Source organism: Acomys minous, assembly GCF_964271855.1.
Source record: "Acomys minous genome assembly, chromosome: 2".
NCBI classification, from domain to species: domain Eukaryota; kingdom Metazoa; phylum Chordata; class Mammalia; order Rodentia; family Muridae; genus Acomys; species Acomys minous.
This window is the reverse complement of record NC_140484.1, coordinates 118,837,695-118,862,703: the sequence shown is the minus strand read 5'-3', so window position 1 is coordinate 118,862,703 and position 25,009 is coordinate 118,837,695. Positions and strand designations below refer to the sequence as shown.

Sequence of the window (25,009 nt, the reverse complement as noted above, 5' to 3'; positions counted from 1 at the left end):
AAAACAAACAAAAAAAACCCCTGATCTATTATCTCAATCTTATCATCAACATCTATGACTTTCTTATATAAGTTTCTACTGATAGCAACAAATTAGATACCAATCATCTAATACTTACTTAAGCAGAAGAATTAAGATTAGGAGGAAAGAAAGCAGAGAAAGGCTGTGACACTTTGAATGATGGAAGTGTTTTCTCTCTCAGAATAGTTTCCCTGTATTTTGGTTGCCTGTGACATTCAGATGACCCAAAACTCTGACTGATTTTGATCACATTGACTTGTAAGTTAAAGATAAAAAAAACTTATATGTATAATGTAGACGTACTTATTCATTTATAGATTTTAGTCTGTTGTATAAATTATTAAACATACACAAATAAGAAGTTTAAGACCATGAAACAATACACAGAAATAAAGAGACATATGGAGCTTTTGTTCTCATATCCTGTGGGTTCTTGAGGTGCATTTCCGGTTACGTTCACTTTTTTTTTTTTTTTTTTTTTTTTTAATATATTTTATTTGAGCCTGTTGCCAGTCTGGGAAGGAAGGGAGCAGTGCTGGCTTGGCCAGCAGGGGGCGCTGACTGTCTTGGTGTCCGGCCCCCTTCACTCACCCTGATGCTGTTCACTATGGCGGCTGTTTTGCTCTCTGCAGCCTCTGGGTTTCCTATGAGGTAATCCCAGGCACAAAACACCCGCCAGCAGAAGGTGTAGTTTTCATTGGAAGCACTGGCCAGGCTGGTGCGGGAGTTCTTAGCCATTCTGCAAGAGAGGCCCCAGTACATGAGGAGTGAATCTCAGGGGTGAGATCACTCCCTCCATGGCGCCACAAATGGACATGGAGCGTTTGTGTGACCTGGGTAAAGCTGTGCTACATAGCTCCTCAGTCTCTGCTTGTGAGCAGAGTCACTGGCTGGACTTTAGTCACACTTGGCCCCTCAGCTCATCTTTTCATCTGTGTGTAAAGGGCAACGGTAATCAACACGTGAGTCCATCATGTGATCGCACACCACCAGCGCTGTGGTGGCCAGTGAGGTGTGCTTGTCCATGGAGGTCTCATGTCTGCAGCTGTGATGCTACAGGCCTCCCCTTCCCTCTGGGCTGACGCTGTGTGCCTGAAGCTTCTGCCTATGGTAATTGCTCCCCATGGGATCCCCAAGAACTGCCAACTCTCTCCTCCATGGGACATTTTTGTATATTTTTGAAGGCGGGAGAAATCCCTCTCTGTCTTTTAGGCCATTTCTCTGGTAATAAGCTTTGGCCTTCTTTCCCAGTTACATCTCTTGCTCACATCTGCTCTGAGTTGCTTTTAAAGAGTACCACCTAGTAAAGGGTTAAAGTTGTTCTGGTGGTGTCTCAAGGCCAACAGCAGCTAAGCTGGAGAGCCTTTGGTCATCTGAAGAGCCTTTCCAAGTCACTGTACGTCTCTTCAAAGTTTGTGGGTTTGCCTATTTATTTGCTATGTAGTTTCTGATCTCAAGCACCTCTATGTGCACTTTGCTACCCGGCCACCAGGGGGCGCGGTAATGATGTCCAAAGACAAACATGGAAGCAATGGGGGCCAGGGCTTCTCTAGGCTGCTTTGTGAACTCTGCACCTCCCCACCTTGAGCTTTATACAGAAACATAGAACGTTAACCTGAAAAGGAGCTTGGTGCTTTTCTGGGCCAATGTATGCACAGAGGAAAAGTGAATTGCCACAGAGCTCTGGGTGAAGTTGGTGGAGCTCACAGTGGTACATTGCAGGACACTTAACTCTAGCTAGGTTAATTTCTTTTATACTGTGACCTTCTCTCAATAATGAATAGGAGGCATGTAAGTGGGATGCTTTATAGTTGGTCTCACATAAACATACAACCAAAGAGCTGTTTGCTTTTTTATCACCCCTAGTCACCTAGACATCACTGCTCATATCTTATTAGTGCAGCTATGACATCTAAATCAGACCCCCTCACAGAGCCTTGCACAAAGTAGTCACAGTACGGTAAGTGCTGGCTAAAATGAGTGTAACTCTTGAGCCTTGGTCTCTTCCTCTCCAAAATGGCTACAGTGACTCTTAACTTTAGCAAGCCTATTGACAAGATAAGGCAAGATCACACACGTACTAACCTAACTCTGGACATGGTTTTTGAGAAATTGACAGTCATACTTTTTTAAGAGAATGATGAAGCTGTAAGCAAACACTGCCATCCCGACCAGGAAATAAGCCAAGGGCAGGCGGTAGCCAGCCCTCCCGATCCGCCTCTCTCTTCCATAGTACCCGTAGAATAGGACGGAATACTGAAGGTAGCCCTGCAAAGAGAGTACTGAGGTGTTTCTGATTTCCAAGTCCCAGAACTGTAGCCCTTTCAGCCACTCTTTCCCCCTCTCCCCCACGCCCTGCAATGGCCTGGGTGTAGCCAACATTGGCCTTACCCCCAGGGACCAGACAGTGTCCAGATCTTGTGCAGACATGACCTGCTCCCGGGGGATGGTCTTGCTGACTGTACTTCCAAAGGGCTGGCCTGCAATCAGCTGATGAGAGAGGAAGGGTTGTTATGTTTCTTCAGGCTAGAGGACCAGATAAAAGGAATGGTGGGTCCACATGTGTCTGTCCAGATGCCACGATGGCATCTCTAGGGCTGCGGTAGATTTTTGCTTGATTCTCTTCAATGGGAAAGTAACGTGTGCCTGAGTTTTCTTTCATCTGATTAGTGTGTGCCTGCCTGTACTGTTGCTGTGTAAGCCCACTTGAGGAAATACAAGGGGTCAGCATCCTGTGCCTGGCCTCTGGCGCTACATACAGAAAGACCAGCTCTAGCTTACCAAAAATACTGACAATCTATGCACTGTTGATGAGGCCCCTGGACCTCTTATACCTTGAGGGAGTGAATGGCTCTGTTTATAAGGATGGAGTTCAGTTGGAATACTGGGCAGGCAAATTAGCATGGAGGCGATATGGATATGAATGTTTTCTTTTTTTTTAAACATCATTAAGTGGTTGGGGAAAATAATCAAAAAGAAAAACACCATGATATGAAATTCAGATTTCAGCTGCCCTCACTGGTCTCTGCCAGTGCTCAAGCCTTTTGGGATTCACGGTGAATTTGAGTAGTGGTGACTGAGTCTGACACAATCACTGTGTTCTTTGGCAGAAAGCTTGCCATATCCTACCTAGCCTTCCTAGTACAACAGTGAGAGCAGCAGGTAGCAGCAACCACCTGTTCTTTACGCCTTGCCCCTCCCAGCTCCTGGGACAACACTTACCTCGGGAATGACAACAAACGCACCAGTCATCATAGTGAGTACTATGTTAATTCCGAATAACCACCTCAGGAAGATGAAGTAGGAGGCCACGCCAGATCCGAAGTGACCTATGGAAAGAGGGCAGAGTGGCTGTGCTCAACCCTCATGGTGCAGAAAGGCCACACCCAGCGTCACTGTCGTTCACCTTGGCCAGCAACACACACAGGAAGAGCGATGCTATATTGGTGCCCTGTCATCCTTGTCCCCTGCCCCACCCCACCATGCCCAGCTTAGCTGGGTCAGCATCCTGTGCCTGGCCTCTGGCTCTACATACAGAAAGACCAGCTCTAGTTTACCAAAAATACTGACAATCTATGTGCTGTGCTCAGCTATTAGGGTGAGTCAAATTTACTGAGTCATGTATGTTTTGGAATTGTTAGCAACCCAGAAGGGTTTCATATACTTTCCTCCTATTTTGCATTACTTAGCATTTCCCAAGATTTCTCTCAGGCCCTATGTCTTAATTTCAACATTAAAACTATCATGGTGTTAACTGGGGGAGCCAGATAAAGGGTATGTAAATGCTCTGTGTTCACTTACTTCCTCTAAATTTAAAGTTAAGAGAACATTTAACTCTAGTGAAATGTTGGAAATGTGTTTTCTAACTTTCCATCTAGCTTTTGATTTTTTTAAAAAAAGATTTATTTATTATTATGTATACAGTGTTCTGCCTGCATGTACATCTGTATGCCAGAAGAAGGCACCAGATCTCATTACAGATGGTTGTGAGCCACCACGTGGTTGCTGGGAATTGAACTCAGGACCTTTGGAAGAACAGCCAGTGCTCTAACCTCTGAGCCATCTCTCCAGCCCTGATTATATATATATATATTCTGAGGCTAGCGAGGTGGCTCAGTGGGTAAGAGCGCTGGCTGCTCTTTCAGAGGACTTGGGTGGGTATGAGTCTCAGAGTCATATGGTGGCTCACTGCTATCTGTGAGCCTCTTTTGGCCTCTGTGGACAATACACACATGTGGTGTGCAGACACATACATGTAGGCAACACACCCACGCACACAAATTTTTAAAAACTATTTTTCCAATAATTAAATGAAAAGGCAATTTTCTAGACAGTTTCCTCCATTTGCTTTAGTGGTCAAACAGGTCTCCAGGTTAAGATGTAATTTCTCATATTTTCTCTAACGATTTTCATGATTTCTGATCATACATTCATATATTCAGTGTAAGATTAAAATGAGAGAGATATTTCCTTTTTGAATTGGCTAAGCCAAGGGTCTCAGCAATGTTTACAGAGTGATCTCTGTTGACCAGTAACAGTGGGGTGCAGAAAGACCATACAGAAACTCCTGTTTAGGAAATGCTTGCCTAGTCTTTAAAGCTGGTCAGTTCCTACACTGCACCACGCTGCTTGCTTGTTTAGCTTTTAATAATGTATTTTATTTTAACATTTTGGTCATGCAATTTTTCAGGACTATTTTCTTACTCTTTTTTTTTTAAAGATTTATTTATTTGTTTTGTATACAGTGTTCTGCCTGCACAGCAGAAGAGGGCACCAGATCTCATTATAGATGGCTGAGAGCCACCATATGGTTGCTGGGAATTGAACTCAGGACCTTTGGAAGAGCAGCCAGTGTTCTTAACCTCTGAGCCATCTCTCCAGCCTATTTTCTTACTCTTATCACTACATTTATCTTTTGGATGTTTTTATCTTTGCATTTTATGGCCATTTGATCAAGGGCTCTATGCAATACACTGAGCATGTTGTAGAATTGTATTAAAGTCAGGAGCTGGCTTTTGAGAGAGTCTACAACTTCCAAAAAACCAAAAACAACAACAACAACAACAACAACAACAACAACAACAAAAACAAAACCCAAAACTGTTCCCCTGTCTCTTCAGAAGAACACCGCCATCTTGGCTCCAACTTCATGGTTTTCTTTGGGACTTTTTAAAGCTTCTTCATTCCTCTGTGTGTGGTGGGAGGCGGTAAAGACAGGGACTTGGGGTATGATCTGTTTATTTTTAGCATGTACTTTCTAAATTCTTACAGTCTATTCTGTGAAACATACATTTCCACGTTTATGTCTTGAAGTCACTATTTTATCCTTGCACTTTTCACTGATCCTTCAGAGTCCGCTGTCTGGCTGACCGACTGAGCTGGGAATGAACATGGGGCAGTGGAGGGGTGTGGAAAGGCGTCACAGGGACTCTTCCCATCCCGGGAGGTGGTGAGGGCACTAGGACCTCATCTCTGTGTCCCACATGAACAGGGCCTCTAGCTGCACAAGTGCCCTGGGCTGATTCTGCTCCATGACAGCCAAGACCTATCAGACTCTCAGGCCATGGCTGGCCACAGCCGTACGGTGCCTACGTTCTTCTAGAAGATACTTACTCTCAATTTTCTTTATCCTCATTTCCCAGGGGATGAAGATGACCACAAAGTTACAGGCCAGACGAGCGCATTTCCGCCAGAGCTAGACAGGAGAGGCCATGATTAGAAAACTTCTCATTCATAACCTCGGCAATAGCTAGGGCTCTGGAGTTCTGGGTGCAGGAGGGGCTCCCAGACATACCCTTTAATTATGGCTTCTCATGCCATGAAGCATCTCCAAGAATAAAGTAGCCCTTTATCTTGCCTGTGTCCTGACCAGGCAGTATACATATGGCTTGCACTTTGAGCTATCGCGTCAGCCTTCCTTTTTTGGAGATGGAATCTGATGAATTCTGGACTGGCTTCATGTTCACTACGTACCTAAGGATAACCTCAAACTTCTGACCCTGCTGTCACTACCACCCATGTGTGGGGACCCCAGCATATCCAGTTTCCGTGATGCTGATTGAGATCGGGACTTTGTACATGCTAGGCAGCCGCTTTCCCAACTGAGCTACAGCCCAGCCCCGAAAACTATATTCTTTTGGGCCACAGTCTGCCTTATTCATGGGTAGAGGGCTAGGAACGTGGACATCACATGAGGAATGGTATCTCAGGGTACCCACTTGAGCCAGCCACAGAACCCCAGTAGCCCTTTGAGTGGAGACTATGGATCGATTTGATTCACCAGCTCCCCCCAATGATTCTACTTGCACCCCAGTTGAAAGACTAGAATCTTCCCTGAAAATTAGCTCCACCATAGATGCATTTCACATCCTATAAGACATTTCTCAGCCCCTGTCCTCGCTGAAGCTGCCAAGAATAAGCTTGGGAATTTTGTCTCCTGGACTTATCACACAATGGCCAAGAGTATAAAACCATGACTTTCTCAAAGGAGAGTAAAGCAGAATGTGGCCCAGGCCAGCTCTGCTCTCCGGCAAAATTGGCAGGTTGTGCATTCTAACACACAAACAGTCCTGGTTTGTGTTGGAAGCAAATGATATCATTGCACAAGGAAGAACCACAAATGTGATTATTGCATTCCCAACTGCAAGACGACACACGGCCCTGACACAGGCTCACGGGGTAATGTCATTCTGGATGCGTCTGCTGAGGCCAGACGGCTGCTTGCACATGGAAATCTGAGGTTTATCAGAAGTTGGAATTGTCTTCAGCTCATGATCTGAGAGCCAAGCCAAAGACAGCCGCTACTCCCGTGAGCAATTACATGGACTGCATGTGAGTAGCCAGGAAGAAATATGTCTGTCTCTGAATTCTCCTTGCTAGGGTCACTGGTCTCTCTTGCAATTTCCATATGTCTGCCTGGCATCATCAGCATTTGGCACATCTGCCTTATACCCAGAGCTGGAAAATACAAACTTTCTGGCCCTTCTTGTCCCTAGGACCCCTGAGGCAAGGCTGCTCAAAACTTCCTTCAGCAAAGGCGGGAGCTTAATAAACATGGAGTCTCCACACTGTTTTAAAGTCCTAAATCAAAGAAGCCCAGGGCAGGAGTCCAGAGAGCTGAGCTCTAGTGTTCACTGTACAAAGTTCTTTTGTAACCCTCGGCAGCCATTGGCTCATCTGTAGAAGGAGCAGTGGGGCTCGGTGATTGGCACCCAGTCTTTTCCCCAATGTTAATTGTCTGAGGATTTCAGTGCGTGAAACAGGCTAAATCAGGGGAGCTGTGTAGGTGAGAGGTGTAACCTTCCTACCAGTATGAGGTTTGAGAAGCCAGCTTCCCCATACGTAAGTGGTATTTGGTAACGAGAGCTCTACCTAAAAGGGCCTCCTAGAAGCAGGCATAGGGTGGAAAGTCCTGGAATGCTGCCTTCCAGGTGCAGCCTGGCCACTGCACTTTCCCACTCTGAGTGGTGGCTGTGATTACCTATAGGACTGGGCCTACCAAGGAGCATCAGGGAGGGAGGAAGGACTTAACCAGCTCCTGCCCCTCCTTTACGGCTCACAGACAACCAAGGACTGCTGCTGGAGTAGGGGTCAGGAGGCTGCTGTTCCTGTCCTTTAGGGTCTATAGGCAGTTAATGATTGCTGGGTGGCGGGGGTGGGGTTTGGGGCATGTTGCCTCTGGGAAGTTGCTCATGCTCCTGTAAATAAGCCCATGTTAATATAATTAACTTAGTTCAACTTGCTGATTTATGAGCAAACAAGAGACATGAGAGTAGAAGCTCCACCTGGGGACATGAAGGGATCAGCGGGGTAAAAGGGGGACAAGAGAGAGTAATAGTGAGTGAATATGATCAAAAGGTGAAACCCATGTATATATAATTAGCATATGCTAATAATCTTAGAAACAAACGTGATTGGAAACAGTGATTTGTTTATGACCACCATTAGGTAAGGCATGGGCAAGACATCCCATGCTTCTCTAGTGATTACCCAACCTTCCTGGACCCCCCACAGGAGGAGATCTAAGAAACTAGACTGGGCCAAGGTCTTAAAAGCTAAGTAAAAATGGATGGGGGAAAAAAAAGAAAACAAAACAAAACTCCACCAATATTACATGAACTAAGTTGCAACTGTGGGCTTGGATTACCGGGTTTTGGTAACTTTATTTTGGCTAGGAAATTCTGGTAATTGGTAAGTTTGGGTCATTTGGTAAATTATTTTACCTAGTAAATTTGCCTTTTTTTTTTTTTTTTTTTTTTTTTTTTTGGCATGGGGAGCTCTTATCCACCTGAGCTAACTGTTAAAACAGCACGCATGGTATTTCCTGAGAAGAATGCTTAATTCCCAAAGAGGCTGGAGCCCCCCAGGCTGTGTTTTCTTGCTGGGCAGAGTGTAAGCAGAAGTGCCAACTGAGGAAGAGATGGCATCCCTGTGCAGCAAAGCGAACCACAAGCAAGTCTGTGCCCTAGATGGGCACTTGCCAGTGCTGGGTGCCAAGGCTCTTCCATGCTGGGAGGCTGGGATGGTCTAGCTTCCAAGGATGCACCTGAGCTGCCACTGAGTGGGATACACAGCCATATTTAGCAAGTAGACTGGAGCGGCAGTTACCATCTCTATGCCCCAAACTAAGCTTAACTGGAAGACCACGTCCTTTACCTCAGGCATGGGCAACGCTGAAGGAGCTGGAGACTTGCAGCCTCTGTGGTGGTTTAAGTGACAAATGTCCCCCACAGGCTCAGGTATTTGAACACTTGGTCCCCAGTTGGTGACGCCATTTGGGGAGTTAGTTATGCAGCCTTGCTGGAAGAGGTATGGTCACCGGGAGTGAGGTGTGAGTGCTCATAGCCTCACCTGGTGTTTTATCACAGCAACAGTAACAGTAACTAACATACCCAATAAGAACTAGATAATGTCCAAGTAAGGCAGAAAATTTGGGCTACTTTTTTTTTTTTTTTTTTTGCTACAAAACCCTTCTTCTGATAAATCAGAATACCTCTCCTATAAGTGATCTCCATCTTTTAAATACGTTTTGGTCAGAGTTTTGCTTTGTAGCCCAGGCTGGCCTCAAACTTTAAATCTTTCTGTCTCAGTCTCCCAAGGGCTGGGATTACAGACATGTGTCACCACACCTAGCCTGTTAATGTAGTTTCACCTTAAGTAAGATTATGCTTTTTTTTTTATCCATAGTGAATTGGATGATGCTAAAATGTTTCACTCACACACACAGACACACAGACACACAGACACACACACACACACACACACACACACACACACACACACAGAGAGAGAGAGAGAGAGAGAGAGAGAGAGAGAGAGAGAGAGAGAGAGAGAGAGAGAATTATGGGCTGTCTGAAGTCAAGCAATGCAAGGTTTCGTATTATTGGAAACCATTTCCCTCAGCATCTCATATGGCTTATAGAACACTAGCACAGATCAGAAGTACACGAGAATATAGGGAGAAGATTTTGTTCTGGATCTTTATCTCATCAACTCTCTTTCAGTGCAGCTGGCGTAAGGAGTCAGAAATTATTTTGGTCATAAAACAAGAAGAAGTCTCTGAAGAGTGAGAAGGAAGCACACCAATGCCTAACCTTGGAGGATTTTTAAAAATAATTCTTAGACATAGAAAGTTAATAACCAGCCTTAATTTGAGATTTACTAAGAATATTTTTGTTTCAGAAAATTTAATAAGAATGTATTTGCATTTTTCCTGTTTAATTAATAAACTTAAAATATAACATGCAACAATTGTGCAGATGTTATAAGGCCAGGTCAATTATTTAATTTTTTGCATGATAATATAAATGTCAAGACTTTGGAAAATAATTTATAATATTTACCAAGAACCAACCTCCCCCCCATAAAACAAAAAATAAAAGCCAACCAACCAACCAAAAAAAAAAAAAAAAAAAAAACCAAAAAAACAAAAACCCAAAACCAACCAACCAACCAAACAACAACAAAAAAACCCTCCAAACTCAATGTTTTCTACATTTTCTACACACACACACATCTTAAAACTATCTTATCATTTACATGGATTAACTAATTGCAAATAGTGAGTTCATATCAGCTAGTTATGACTGATTTTCTCCAAGTTTGTCCTAAGCTGGTTGGGATCACCAGTTTTGGGCATTCTGATACTGGCCACCATCCCATACCTCAGGTGGACACAGCTCCTACATTGAACCTAAAAATGAATTTAAAAGGACAAGAGAATATACATATGGCAAAGATGCCCTTTGTAGAGTTAGTAATAAGGAAAAGCTAGAAGCAATTTAAATATCTCTTAGCAGCTGAATAACAAAACTAATAGACATTGGTGAGATGGAATATTAAACAGTTCTATAAAATGATAAACATAGAAACTATAGGTCAACATAAAAATATTTTAAGTGGAGGAAAAAGTTAAAACCAGAGCTGTTAACCAGATTAAATAAAAATTACATATTTATCTAATGTCTTAAATGAGATTTAAGATTTAAATATATTTTTTAGAAAGATACTAAGTTGAGGATGACGAAGTATAGATATGATTTTCCGCATTTTACAAAAAATATGGACTCTCTTTGACGATGAGGGATTTCAAAGTATAGTTTCAACCTGCTGCCTAGGAAAAAGAATAATCAAGTCCCGTAGCTTGGATTATTGGATGAGCGGTGGGACACCTGAATCACTGCTAGCGCCAGTCCGTGACGACGTAGCCAGATACGGGGACTAAGCCAGTGGCACTTGTATGTATGGGGTGGAATCAGGAAGGTGCTGGATAACTCCCCAAAATGTTCCTTTCCCTAAAGAACTAGACTTATCTATACTATACCACTGATACCTGGTGGTACCCAGGTCGAGGTTGGGCGGAGCTCAAATGTGCTGGCTCATGCCCTGTTTTACAGATAACAGTGATGGATTCTCCTAACCTATGTGGGGGCGACAGAGGCAACAGCAGCTGCTGGGTTCAAGAGGCAGTTGGAAACGCGGCTGGCCTGCTGCAGGGCTGTTCTTTACCTCTGCTCCTGCTGCTTGGTAGCCTCGCGTCCTGGTCAGCCTCCCTTCAAACTTCAGCACGATCTCCTTTGCTCGTCTGAGAGAAGAGAGACACAAAAGTGACCGCAACTTTACCACATTCATCAGTTTTCAAAATACATGAAGACGTGGCAGGAAAAGAACACCAAATGATACAGGGGTAGAGGTAAAAATATTTCATTTCCTGACTTCTGATCATGAGAAAAAAATGTCTTTAAAACTGTTTTAAGGGGCTGGAGAATGGTCCAGCAGTTAAGAGTGCTTGCTCCTCTTTCAGAGGGCCTGAGTTCTGTTCCCAGAACCCACAAGGTGGCTTATAGTTCCAAGGGCCTGGATACCTCCTTCCGACCTCCATAGACACTTGTACACCCATGGTGTACACACACACACATCTTAAAACTGTCTTATCATTTACATGGATGAACTGATTGCAAATAGTGAGTTCATATCAGCTAGTTATGACTGATTTTCTCCAAGTTTGTCCTAAGCTGGTTGGGATCACCAGCTTTGGGCATTCTGATAGTGGCCACCATCCCATACCTCAGCTCCTCCACTTGACAGCCTGCCTCTTCCAGGTATTTATTTTTATTACATTTCTTGAGATTTTATTTTATTTTATGTGTATGAGTGCAGTGCCAGTGGAGGTCAGGGAGTTAGATTCCCCTGAGACTGCAGCTACTGACCATTACCAGCTGTCATGTAAGCACTGGGAAATGAGCCAGGTTCATCAGGAAGATTATTATCTTTCCAGCCCCTTCTAGTCAGTTCTTTAATCATGAAAACCACGGCTACCTTCTAGGAGCCTGCTTCAAGTGACAGGCCCTGTCAGGTTAATGAGTATGACAAAGTTGTGTTCACATGGCCATAGACCTGATCCAGTCTCAACAGATGACCAACAACACATGTTTGGTCCTTGTTTTGAGTTTTTCTGTGTAGCCCTGGCTCTCCTGGAACTCACTCTGTACACCAGGGCTGGCCTCAAACTCAGAGATCCACCTGCCTCTGCCTCCTGAAGGCTGGGATTAATGGTGTGTGTCACTACCACCTGGAAAATGCTTGGCCTTAAAAAATGGAGAGAACTTGGAATTGGAGAAATGATTTAGCCAATAAAATGCTTTCATTGCAGCATTAAAACATGAGCTCAATCTCCAAAATCCACATAAAAATGCCGGTGTGATAGTGACCACTTGGAATTTCAGTACGGAAACAGGCGAGCCAACCTAGCCTGCTTGGTGAGGCAGGTGCCAGACAAGTGAGACACCATGTCTCACAAAATGAGGCTGAAAGGGTCCTGAGGCATGGCACGGGAGGCTGTCCTCTAACTTCCAATATGTACACACACACACACACACACACACACACACACACACACACACACACATGCACGCACACACAGGTAACGACATGTACGTACATAGAAGGGATTGATTTGATTGGGATAGTTGCAATTAACATAATAACCAATGAATAACAAGACTGGAATGTGAATGTTAGCACCATGGGCCAGGATGATATCAGAGGCCCTTAGAGATGCTCATCATTCAGATAACCCAATGATACCCAACCCCACGGCAGAGATGCTCATCCACAGCTAGTGATCACTGTCTCTGTTAAAGAGTTAGTCAGTCAGCTGGTTTGACAAGTCTATTTAGTAAACCTGTCATTATATCCTGTACTTGCCTTCCCCAAATCCTCTTGATAACACCCACTAGAAGGAATTCCTTTAGGAGACACAAGGGGCAAGTCAATTTCTATTTCCACAGAAAAGGTAACCTCCTCAAATCATAACTTCCCCAATATCTGCATTTTAGACTTCTGTTCCACTAACAGGGATACCTTCATTATATTTTGGGGTTTTTTTTTGAGACTGTGTTTCCTGTGTGACCTAGGCTATCCTTGAACTTGTTATATTGCTAAGAATGGCCTTGAACTTCCTCATCTTCCTGTCTCCCCCTTCATTATTGTAGCCCACCACTCATACTGGGCCTACTCTGATCAAAATAACAAGTGCAGAAAAGTAAGAGTTGATGTCCTACCCCATACCATGGCCATCACATTAGTGGCACATTTTATATATACATACAGTATGCATTTCCAAAAAATAAAATACTGTAAAAGTCAAACAGCAAGCATCTCCATAGTCTTATTTGTAACTTTGTTCCCTGCATGTATTTTTTTGCACCTTTATTTTAGGTCAAGGACAGTGCACAGACATGAAAAAAAAAAGTGTTTCTGGAAGGGCTCCCTACTCAGTAAAGATGACCTAACTGCCAAGATGCAGTGATAAAGATGAGTGGGCACAGCAGCTGTGTGGTAGAGGATGACAGGTGTAAAGAGATGAGGGAGAGGACCACATAACACAGGCCCAGGAGCAGGAACCAAGTGTGTGCCGCATCCTCATGGACTAGCAGCTTTTCCTGGTGTTGGTGTCACTCCTTGATCTAAGCCGTCAGGGTTTAGTGCTTTCTGCACCCTCCACAGACACCAGGATAAGCCTCGGTGGATCCAATTAGTGAAGTGGCACTCCAGTAGCTTTTCAAGGTAAAGGGCAAGAGATGTGGGTTACAAGGGGATGACAAAGGAGCCTTGCTGTCAGCTCGAGGCATGACCCATGTCCATCATTTTGGGGCTCTGGTGAGTCAGGGAGCAGGACTGAACCCACCAGACACCTGGGTTTGTGTTTTATTCCTAAAGGCATCTGAAAGTATGGTAAGCATTTATTCTCTTGGGACTCAATATTACAAAGATTTAACTTGGGGCAGGGGAGATGGCTCAAAGGAGTGAATTACTTATGGTATTAGCATGAGAAAGTGAGGTTGAATACCCAGCCCAGATAAAAGCTGGGCACAGTAGCATGTATTTGTAAGTCTAGCTCCAGGTAGGTGGGAGAAGAGACAAGGCATTGAGTCTAGCTAGAATAGTGAACCCCAGGTTCAGTGAGAGACTCTGTCTCAAAGAATAAAGTGGAGAGAAACAGAAGAAGAGGAAGATGCCTGATACTGACTCCTGGCCACTACTAGTATACACACAGGTCATCTCTCACCCACGCTGCCCCCCCCTTCACACACACACACACACACACACACACACACACACACACACACACACAGAGAGAGAGAGAGAGGGAGGGGGAGAGAGAGAGAGAGAGAGAGAGAGAGAGAGAGAGAGAGAGAGAGAGAGAGAGAGAGAGAGAGAAAGAGAAAGCGTGTGTGTGTTTTTGGTTTTTGGTTTTTTATTTTCTAAGGCAGGGTTTCTCTGTGTAGCCTTGGCTGTCCTGAACTCACTTTGTAGACCAGGCTGACCTTGAACTCACAGAGATCTACCAACTTCTGTGTCCCTGAGTGCTGGGATTACAGGTGCGTGCCACTGTCCCAGGCTACAGGACTTATTCTTATTTAGTTTTGAATTAATTGTTCCAAAGATTACATAAAATCCCTATGGCTCAACACAAGAGACCCTGGACTTGGGAGTCCGGGTATCAGGTTCAAAGCTGAGCTTGGCACTCGCAGGCTGTATCTGCGCAGGCTGTTCTCTTAATGTCTCCTTCAGTCTTCTCGTCTGATGAGTGGACAGAGTGCTGCCCACCCTCAAGGAATGGAAATGATGAGATCCAGAAACAGCCGTGGAAAGGGGGCAGAGGGAAATCTGTTCTAGTCTTCTGAGATGAAAATGTGGGTGTCTTTAGCCTGAGGGTCATGCTGCTCAGACTGGAACTCAAATCTCAGAAAAGGATGATTTGATAGGATGACGTACAAGCCTGGTAGATAGAAAGTACGAAGGAAAAGCAATGCACACTGACATCTAGAAAAACCGCCCTGAAGAGCAACGTGTGACCGCAGTTCTGGGCATACAGTAGGTGCCTGCACATCAGGTATAGGGCTGCTTTCTCAGGAATGTATGCTGCTGGTTCATGGTACCTAGGCGACATGGGTCATGAAGACCATACCGCCAACTTCCCTTATGGGGTCTGTGGCAATCACCCCCCACTCTTAGGTGTGAATATTTCATACTCAATGTAAAGCTAACACCAACAGTGCTTAGCACATCTAATGTTCAATACACTCAAACTTCAGGAGTTCAAACTTGAGTGAACAAAAGGATCAAGCTGCCTGAATATTTAAAATGCTAGAGACCTGGGATGTTGTTCAGTGGTTGAGTATGGACTCTACGAGCAAGCTTTGGGTTCTATTCCAATGTCACAGAGATGAGAGAGGACATGGAAGACTGGCTTCATCTCCCATAGTATGTGGTCCTGGTTCTGAGGGGTGCCACTAGCAGTGGCTTTGAAAACACCTGAATGCCTAGCTCTTGGCATTTTTCCAACAACACTGTTACAGGAGGTAGGAGTCACTGTTTACCATAACTTTAGCTTTAAAGAGAAGATGCTAGTGGCGTGGTGGTGCACACCTTTAATCCCAGCACTCAGAAGGTGGAGGTAGGCCTGGTCTACAAAGCAAGTCTGGGACAGCCAAGGCTACATAGAGAAACCCTGTCTTGAAAACCCATGAGAAAGAGAGAGAGAGAGAGAGAGAGAGAGAGAGAGAGAGAGAGAGAGGGAGACAGAGGGACAGAGATACATACAGAAAGACAGAGAAATGAGGGGGGTATGCTGTATCTAGAGCAATTAGGAAACTTGCTCAGTATCAAAGAGTGGGAGATCTGAAGAGGTAGCATTTGAATTCAGGGAGGGATTCTGTCTTCAAAGTCTAAGCAGTTAACTATGTCTGAGACAGACTCTCTAATAGACTCAAAATATCCCAATAACCTGGCTTCCTGCAGAGATGTCCTTCCCAAGGGAGATAAAAGCATGGAAGTTAAGTGGATGTCTCTTTGACTCTCACCCTGTCTCCTATGAGTTTGGAGATAATGTGAAAATCTAGTATTTGGAAACCCCAGACTGTCTACCAACATAACACAACACACCCACACCCACACACTCATGACACCCACACACACACACACTCATGACACCCACACCGCACACACACACACACACTCACCCCATCCCACCCACTCTTTCTCATACCCCCCACTCATACAACCCCCCCCAAATTCACACCCCCACACGCACACAACACACACACCATACACACACAATCACACCCCCCATACTCATATAACACCACACACACACACACACACACACACACACACACACACACACATGCACTATAACAGGTATGTGACTAGATGGCTCCCTCAAGCATCTTTGGGACTTCTCTGAGTCAGATTCAAGAAGACGGTCAGAGTCCTTGCATCACTCTTCACCTCATCCTTCCATGGGCAGGATGCGGTTGGTTATTGGAAAACACATTCACTCTTACCAGTGATTGCTGTGGAGGCCCTTACCTCAGTGCCCGCAGCTTCTGCCTCATCGTCCAGGGTCTGCAGCGAATATTTGCCACCAGATCTTTCTGGAACTGTATATTCTGGAAGATTTGTTCTGGGTCACTGGTGTCTCCTGTGTCATCAGCATTAAAGCTGTCGTCGGAGTTACTGAATGGAAAAGGGGCATCGTGGAGGGAGTCTGATTACAGAATTGTTCCAGTGAAGAGCATCTTTCCTGTGCAGTTTCTGCCCCTCACTGTCTCAGGGTCGTCTGGATAGTGTGCGTGTGTGTAAGGATCCGTGTCAGAGAATTTGGTAGTGTCAGCAGTCCAGAGAGACTCATTTGTGGGAGTCTATTACTTCAGTGGTCAGTGAAAAAGAGTGACTTCTCAAGGCAAGAGACGCCAGAGGAGAAAGGGGAAGAGGAGCTCTCGTGTCTGATTCCACTCTTAAGGAGCAGTAGTTTGGACACGGGACATAATGTCATCTACAGGCTCACCGAGGTGACCAGCAAAGCTTACAGACAGGATTCCTCCTCCTTTGACTTGGAAGGTAGAAGAAATAAGCAGAAACCTGTGTCACCTAGAGATGTCTCTGGGTTCACTGTGTTCATTTTAAATACAAGGCAAGAGAGGTAGAAGCAGGCCATGTTTTTTGTAAACAAAACAATAATGAGTTAAGTGACAGCATGGGGCAAACTCCCCCAGGGCATTGCTACTCTGTAGAACCATTTTTCAACATAATAACAGGGCTGTTCCCCCTAGTAATACTTAATATGTAACTCAATACATTTTTAGGAGGAGATGAATAATCTATGGCTTTTGCAAGAGAAAACATTTTCTCCGATTCTAACTGAGCTGTTTTTTATTTCCTCAAAGGAAAAATTTCTCTAGACTCAGAGAAGCTTTCAGAATTTAACAAAAAATAACCCTGATAGAAACCTAACCCATTCTGTTCCCACTCTTGCTCACTACTAATTTATCGGAAGCTTTTCCCAACGGACACCTGATTTATCCGAGGTGGCAGACGTCCTGTCTGCTCTCTTTCGGCACTTGAGGAAACAGGGACTAGCAGATGAAGTCCATGTGTAGAATTGGCGGGCGACAAAGTGAGTACAGGATACAGGCTTTGGAGCCTGGTGCTCTGGTCAAGAAACTGTAGCTTGCAGCGGTCTCCCTGTCTGCGCATTGCTGTGACCCCACCCCAGTTCCACATGACCCCTTGTACCCCCCGCCCCCCACCCCTACCCCACCAGAAGTAAGTCTGTATTCATTTTGCAGAACCCAGCAGGGCACTCACCTAAGCAGCAGGGAGTCCTGGTAGAGGTAGCACTGGCTGGCATTTCTCCGGATGCTTCTGTAGCGCTGGGATGCCTTTGAGGCTTTCATGAGGCCTGGTCTGCAGTCAGTGGTCCCTGGGGATAGCCAGGGAGTTAGGAAGCTGGGAGCCTGCAAGCAGGGGGTCTGTTGCAAATGAGCTTTCGGAGAGGGGCCTGCAGAGTGGACCTGCTCTCCACTCTCAGAAGCTGGAGCAAATGCCTGCCTCTGTCTGGTCCTGGGGGCAGAAAAGAAGCCAGGAGGCCAGGCAGGGTCATACATATGTAACAGTGCAGTGGGCGTGCCCACATTGATTGGCTGGGATCTGGACAGGAGGGGGCATGGCCCAGCGGCCTAGGGATGCTTTGGTTCTTTCCAAACCCCATCTACAAACTCCAGTGCTCAGATAGGATTTAAAGATTTGCGAACTCACCTACATCTTACTGTGGTTGACAGCTAGGGAGCACAGAAGGCAGGGTGCTGCGTTCCTATTCTTATCTCTTCAGAAGAGGCTTAAAGACAGCAAGCACACTGCCTACTTGGTCATAGACAATAGCGCTCTGTTTCCCCACCTCTGTATCTTTTTGGTTTTGTATTTTGAAAGATGCCAAGCTTACAGAAACGTTGACAACACAGTACCATCACCATCCGGCTACTTTCACTATAGACTTACCCACTTACATTTGACCACAGTCGCCTTAGTTCTACCCATGTTTTCCTTGCCATCTACCATTTACAAGTAAACTCCTGTTTACTTGTTGAAATGCTACTTCAGCCTGAAAGGCTAGCGTGTTCTGATAATTACAACTAAATTACATTAGTTATAGTTTTATGTGTAGTAAGTATGAACATAGCAATATGCATAAAGATTGAACCCATAGAACAGAGTTTGAGAAAAATTAAGATTTTTTTATTTTTAATTTTTAATTTTTAATTTTTTGTTTAAGGGCTACAGAGATGTCCCAGAAGGTAAAAACAGCATACTGCTCTTGCAGAGGACCCAAGGTAAGCTCACTAAACACCTGTAACTCTAGCTCCAGGGAACCAGAAGACCTCTTCTGTCCTCTGTGCACACCTGAATGAGCACGGTTTTCTCTCCCCACGCCCCCACCCCCACCCCGACCCTCCACTGCCTCTCTCAAAAAAGAGAAATCTTCAGAAAAAAAAGATTCTGGAGATCCATGTATGTTGGAGATCAAACAATAAATAGCCTCTGAAAATGGGGTACCTTTCTCATCCAAAGGCCAGAAACTCTTCCCTGTCCTAGCCATAGGAAAACAGGGCCTGTCGCTGGGCTCCTCCGCATTTCCCCTGTTAGCTGTACGCTGGCTTTTCAGCCAAACATCTCACCTCAAGCAGAGGACTTTTGTGCATTTGTGAATTGCAAACCTGTATGCTAGTGAACACCCAGAGCGCTCGCTGCCTGCAGTGTGTTGTTCACTAACCTGTGTATTGGCACTGAACAGGGTAAAACAGTGCTGGAAGGCATGGCTCGGCTCTGCTGACTGATCTGCTCACCTTAAGGACTCCACATATGTGAGAGGAGGCCAGGGCAGTGCCCCAGACAACAGAGCAGGAAGGAAGGCATTGACAACTGCAAGTGGGGGAGCATGAGAGGGTCTCACTTGTTTGTTCATTTATTCCTTTTCTATTTATTAGCAAATAACCCCACTGCTTTAAGTACTGGCCACAAGAAAAAACTCTGGTAAAAGGCAAAAGAGAACTCTTATGAAATGAATAATTCTCTTTTTACATTTGTTTTGATTTAACATGTTCTTATGGGCATCGATAAAAGGACTTTAAAAATAATTGTTAATTAAATAACTCTAAATTACTACCACCACCACCACCACCACCACCACCACCACCACCACCACTACTATTATTAATTTTGGTTTTTCAAGACAGGGTTTCTCTGTGTAGCCTTGGCTGTCCTGGACTCACTTTGTAGACCAGGCTGGCCTCGAACTCACAGAGATCCACCTGCCTCTGCCTCCCGAGTGCTAGGATTAAAAGTGTGCACCACCACTGCCAAGTTTTAAATTATTTTTAACTGACATGATTGTACATATTTACGGGTATTATGTTATGCTGATATACAACAGCATGTAACTAGAGTAAATTAGGATAATGAGCAAGCCCTTGGTCTGGAGTGTTCATTATTTCATTGTTCTGGGAGTATTCAAATCCCCTTTTCTGGTTATTTTGAAGTGTACAACAAATGTAAATAAAAGTTTTTCACATAATCACATTTGTAGGTATAGGTTCAATTTTCTTAGCAATTATATTTCATTATGAACTTATTAACCAAGATTACCTCAATTATAATCCAACTAACCTAAACAAAAGGAGAAGAGATTAAAGAACAGAATAATGAAACCTTAAGGAGATCAGCTCCCAGGAACGATTCTCCTGGTGCAGTCAGCAGGATTTCTTCCGCTGGAACCTGTCTCAACTGGAACCTGGAGCCTCAATTGGAGCCCAGAGCCCTGAAGCCTTCCCTCGAGCGGCTCTCTCTAAGACCATCTCAAAGTGGAGCGATGAACAGCTAAAACTATCTCCGGTCTCCAGAACGACTGCCCTGCCACCTCTCTTGGGCTCCTATATATACCTCCCCCCCCCCTCCAGAGTCTGGTCACGGGTTTTGATCATGGGTTTTCTTCAGCTGGCAACAATCAAGTTCCCATACAAGGTGGTTCGTCTTCTAGATTAACGTCACCTGTTCTCTCACAAGTCCATTCCCCATCCCACTCTTGGGATCATATCAAAAAACCATGTTTATCTCTCCTTCACGTAGGGATCTCCTCATGGTTTCTTTGGTCTGTAGTCTCCCGTCCTGCTAGGGACATGTGGATGAGGCCCTGACAGTTGGTTCTTACTGTCCTGTGGGCGAACTCAGACCCAGTGCCCCCCTTTTCTTCAGCGTTCTGTCCCTCTGGACTCCAGAGATGGGGGGCAGAAAGGGCAAGTACAGATGCATCTTTCCGGATGCATGAATGGATGACATTCACTCTGAGAGAGTGATTAGACCCTGAGAGCTACTGGATGGCTCTAGGTCAGCTCGGCATTTGCATAGTGATAGCAGCAATGGACCGCCCCCAAAGGTTTACAAGTCAAACATTCTTCTTAAAAGGGATCTCAACAAGGTCAAAGTGACATACAGCTATTATTTTATGTACTATAAATGCTTACAGGGTTTACATGGTAGAAGAAGAAAGGTAGTGACGGGAGAGAGGAGCGAAGACAGGACCTAACTTTATAGCATGTGGATCGTGTCACTTCCAAAAAGAAAACAGACTAAAATTTAGTTATAAATCCCAGAAGATTTGAATAAAAATTACCCAGTGGCTTAACTTACAGGAACAAAACCGCTCATTTCCTACATTGCCGATCAAGTATTTTTTTTTTATCCTCCTAAGTGAATTCTATTCCGAGGCATTAGTATCCCAAGAGCATCTTGACCTGTAGACATTAGTCTATTGCCTCCATCTGCTAAGCGCCTGATTCTTAGGTACCAAGGTTTTAGCCCTCGGTTTTTATAAGAAGGCAATTTATTCTGCTCTTGGGATTTAGTTGAATGCTTGGTACTTTGTTTTTACAACTCTGAAAGCTTTGGTTTGAAGCTGAGAAATGTTTAGGGTTTGTAAAACAGAGAAGATAGTCAAAACAGAGTTTTCAGAGATCTGAGCTGTAGCTAAATTGGTTGAGACACCAGGACAGTTTCTAGCTGTTTCCAGTTAAAAGTCACCTGGACACCCAGGTGTGTGTGTGTGTGTGTGTGTGTGTGTGTGTGTGTGTGTGTGTGTGTGTATGTGTGTGGCGGGGGGTGCTGGGGAGGAGCTCGCCTTTACCAGAGTTGCTCCTTGAAACAAGCAAAAATGGGTTGTCAACACAACACAACCCCTTCAAAGACAATGCTTTCACTGAGTGTGGTGCCCCTACCCCAGTAATCCCAGAACCAGAGGGTGAGACAGGAGAATCACTATGAGTTTGAGGCCAGCTTGGGTTACAGTGTGACCCTATCTCTCCCTAATCCCTTGGAAAAGAGAGAAACACATTTTTACCACGAAGAAGCAGGGGATATACATGTTTAGCCTGTAGGAATACACACACAGAAACATCGCACGGTACTCAATAAACACATACAAGTTTGTATGCTTTAACTTAAAAAAATCAATATATTGTGACTTTCAAAATGATGAAGAGGAACTGATCCAAAGTTGGGATGAGGATGACATATACGTGAGCTTTGGAACCTTCTGCTCTGACTGTTGTCAAACTTTGTCAAGGAAGAAGATTCTTCCTGCGTCTGATCAAGCATGCACACACCATCTTCAGAAAGGGGAAAACAGAACCTCTTTAAAGTTAAAAAACAAACAAACAAACAAACCAGCAGTTGAATTCCTCGTCAAATAACAGCTTTGGAATTGGCTGAGATTTTCCCATAGTGATCTTTAGGTGGTCTTGTTTCATCCCTGTGGCTCAGGGACTGAGTCGTCACAGTGGCCACTGTTGCTGAGGGTACTGAACTCTGACAGTATATCCTTAGCGTTCTTATGGAGCTACTGTGTGCCTATCAGCAGATGAAGGGAAGCCAAAAACATCTGGCATTCCCAAGGGGACTGAGCAGAGCAGTTGCCAGAGGAAACATTATTCTGTGTTGAATTGTTACTGTAGCACAGATGGGTCCAGGTTTCTGCTTAGGTCTTGGGATGAAATTAGAAAATCCTTTCAGGAAAATTATCATTGTTTCCTTCAAGATCTACTGACCTCTTCGTTTCTTTATGTTTGTTTTAAGAAACTTAGAACGTCTGACACAGATTGAATGGACTCAAGATGCATGATGACTTACTTCTGTGGCTGTAGACACCGTGTCCGTGTCACACTCGCTAGCATATTTTGCATGGGCGCTTTCATTTCTTGCTTCATAAAGTACTTTTAAAATCTCTTCTGGAGAGATGACTGAGTGTTTTAGATCGCTTGAGGCCCTTCCAAAACATCCAGGTTTGGTTTCCTGTCCTCATATGAAAACTCACAACCATCTATAACCCCAGTTCCAGGAGATCCAATGCTCTCTTCCGGCCTCGCCAGCCACCAGATGTGCACAAGGTGCACGGACATATATACAGGTAGCTTATAATAGGGAGGAAGCAGGGAAGGCTCACCCCACACTGCAGAAGAGGTGACAGGGAGACAGGAAGAGGCAGTTCGGAAGATCTGGGTCTTCAAGACTGAAGGAATGCAGCCCCAAGCCAAGGGTCATTAGCTCTCTCCAGAAGCTGGAGAAGACAAGGGATGCTTTCTCCTGGAGCTCCCAAAGGGAGCGTCCTTTCACTATACGTGGGCACAGGGACGGCACCCTGCCTGGAGTTCACACTTCTGTCTCCAGAACTGGAAGGACACAATTCTGTTTGAATACTTGGCTCAGAGTTGATGGAACTGTTTCAGAAGGATTAGGAGGTGTGGCTTTGGAGGAAGAGCTATGTCACTGGGGATGAGCTTTGAGGTGTCAAAAGCCCAGGCCATCCCCAGTGTGTCTCTCTTTGCTTCCTATCTGTGGATGAGAATGTAAGCAAGCTCTCAGCTACTGCTCCAGTGCCATGTCTGCCTGCCTGTTGCCGTCCTCTTTATTATATCGGTCATGAACTCACCCTCTGAAACTATAAGCCCCAATAAACTCTTCTATAAATTGCCTTATTATAGTACTTGAAAAGTAACTACATCTCCCTACACTTCTGAGGTGCACCACAGGTTGGCTGCAAACGTGGTGTCTACCTGCCTCAGACTCTTAACTGCTGGAATGAAGGATATTTGCCACCCATGCCTGACTGATTTCTGTTTCTGTTATTTAAAATACCAGCTCAGGGTAATTTGTTATAGTAACAGTAGAAAATTAATAGAGTCGCTTTATCTTTAAAACAAAGTCAGTGCTAATCTATACTTTGAGGTAATTTTTGTAAGAATAAAAATGAATGAAAACTCTAAAAGAGACTCAGAAGAGTTTTTGGCCTAGAAAGTACTTTTAAATGTTACATGTAGTTGTGATAAATCCATTTAAAACGTTGGGCCAATATCTGTGATAGATGTATTAATTTAATTTGTTGATATATTTGAAATATAGCACAAAAAGACACTCAGTTTTTAAATGGATAAATAACGTGTTCACTGAAATGAAATATAAAAGATTAACAAATTCAGGTAAAAATTTCACCCTCTCAGACTCTTTGGCCACCCCACTGCCATAAATTGTACCCTCTTAGCTACTCAACGCACTACAAAATGAAACAAAGATAAAGTCAAATTTGATAAGAAAGATATTTGAAAGAGAATATCAAAATCTGGCGTTCTGTTTTGCTTTACTGTTGTTGTGATATTTTGGGGGAGGAAAGAGTTTATTTGGCTTATATTTCCAGATCACAGTCCATTGCTGAAGGAAGTACTCAAGGCAGGAACTCAAAGCAGGAGCTTGAAGTAGAAATCACAGAGCACTCTTTCCTCCTGCTCCCCAGCTCATGGTCAGCTATGTTTCCACACAGGTCCACCGGCCCATGGATGGCACCACCTATGGTGGGCTGAGCCCTTAGACTATTCTTTTATGTTGACAGCTGAAATTAACTAGGAGATCTGTCAAGATTTTGCAAGGCAGATTTTCCTGAAGCACACTTCAGGTAAATTGGCATGCTCTTTGGCGAAAAACAGTTTCATAATAAATGTTTCTAATATTGATATCCTGCCTTAAAGATAGAATGGGTGTTTGAAAGCACACACAAGGGAAACATGGTTCTTTATTACTCAAATGCAGAAAAATAACAATAGCTTTAATATTCTTTTAACAAATGTTTTTTGGTGCAGAGTTTCCCTCAACTCTCAGTGCTCCTGCCTCTCATTTAAGGTTAACATGTTTTGTTGTTGTTTTCTGTCATTAAAAAAATTTTTTTTTGTATCTAGGTGTGGTGGCGTACTCCTATAATCCCAGCACTGAGAGACAGAGGCAGGTGGGTATCTGTGAGTTCACGGCCAGCCTAGTGAGGGGATCCAAGGTGGGAACCAGAGAGAGAAAAGTGGCCATGAGGTCACAGATCAGGAAGGAACAGCCTGGGTGAGACTAAGATGACAGGTAACAGGCCATATGGCTGGGAACTAGGCCAGGCCAGCATAGTCAGGTTAGAATAGCTCAGTATCTGCCCAGCTATAGTGCCTACAGCTTTTAATAAATATAATAGGTCTCTGTGTCATTCATTATTCAGGAGCCAAGGTGGGCATAGAGAAAAACATGATTTTAGTTTGAGATGGTATTCAGCTGGCTTTGCTAGGGTGGG

The 25,009-nt window shown here is 44.3% G+C and overlaps 1 protein-coding gene across 1 annotated transcript in view; it reads right to left on the bottom strand.

Annotated features, from left to right (window-relative positions):
* The window catches only part of TMC3 (transmembrane channel like 3), a 42,434-nt gene extending 24,670 nt beyond the window's left edge, over positions 1 to 17,764 (bottom strand). Inside the window, exons 1-8 of the mRNA XM_084773960.1 lie at positions 17,674 to 17,764; positions 16,396 to 16,542; positions 11,029 to 11,104; positions 5,635 to 5,716; positions 3,244 to 3,350; positions 2,413 to 2,511; positions 2,147 to 2,289; positions 613 to 760 (exon numbers count right to left, since the gene is read on the bottom strand). Coding sequence (XP_084630086.1) covers positions 613 to 760; positions 2,147 to 2,289; positions 2,413 to 2,511; positions 3,244 to 3,350; positions 5,635 to 5,716; positions 11,029 to 11,104; positions 16,396 to 16,542; positions 17,674 to 17,762 — 891 coding nt within the window. The 5' untranslated portion in view covers positions 17,763 to 17,764. The remainder of the gene's footprint in view (positions 1 to 612; positions 761 to 2,146; positions 2,290 to 2,412; positions 2,512 to 3,243; positions 3,351 to 5,634; positions 5,717 to 11,028; positions 11,105 to 16,395; positions 16,543 to 17,673) is intronic.
* Between the last annotated feature and the right edge of the window lie 7,245 nt (positions 17,765 to 25,009).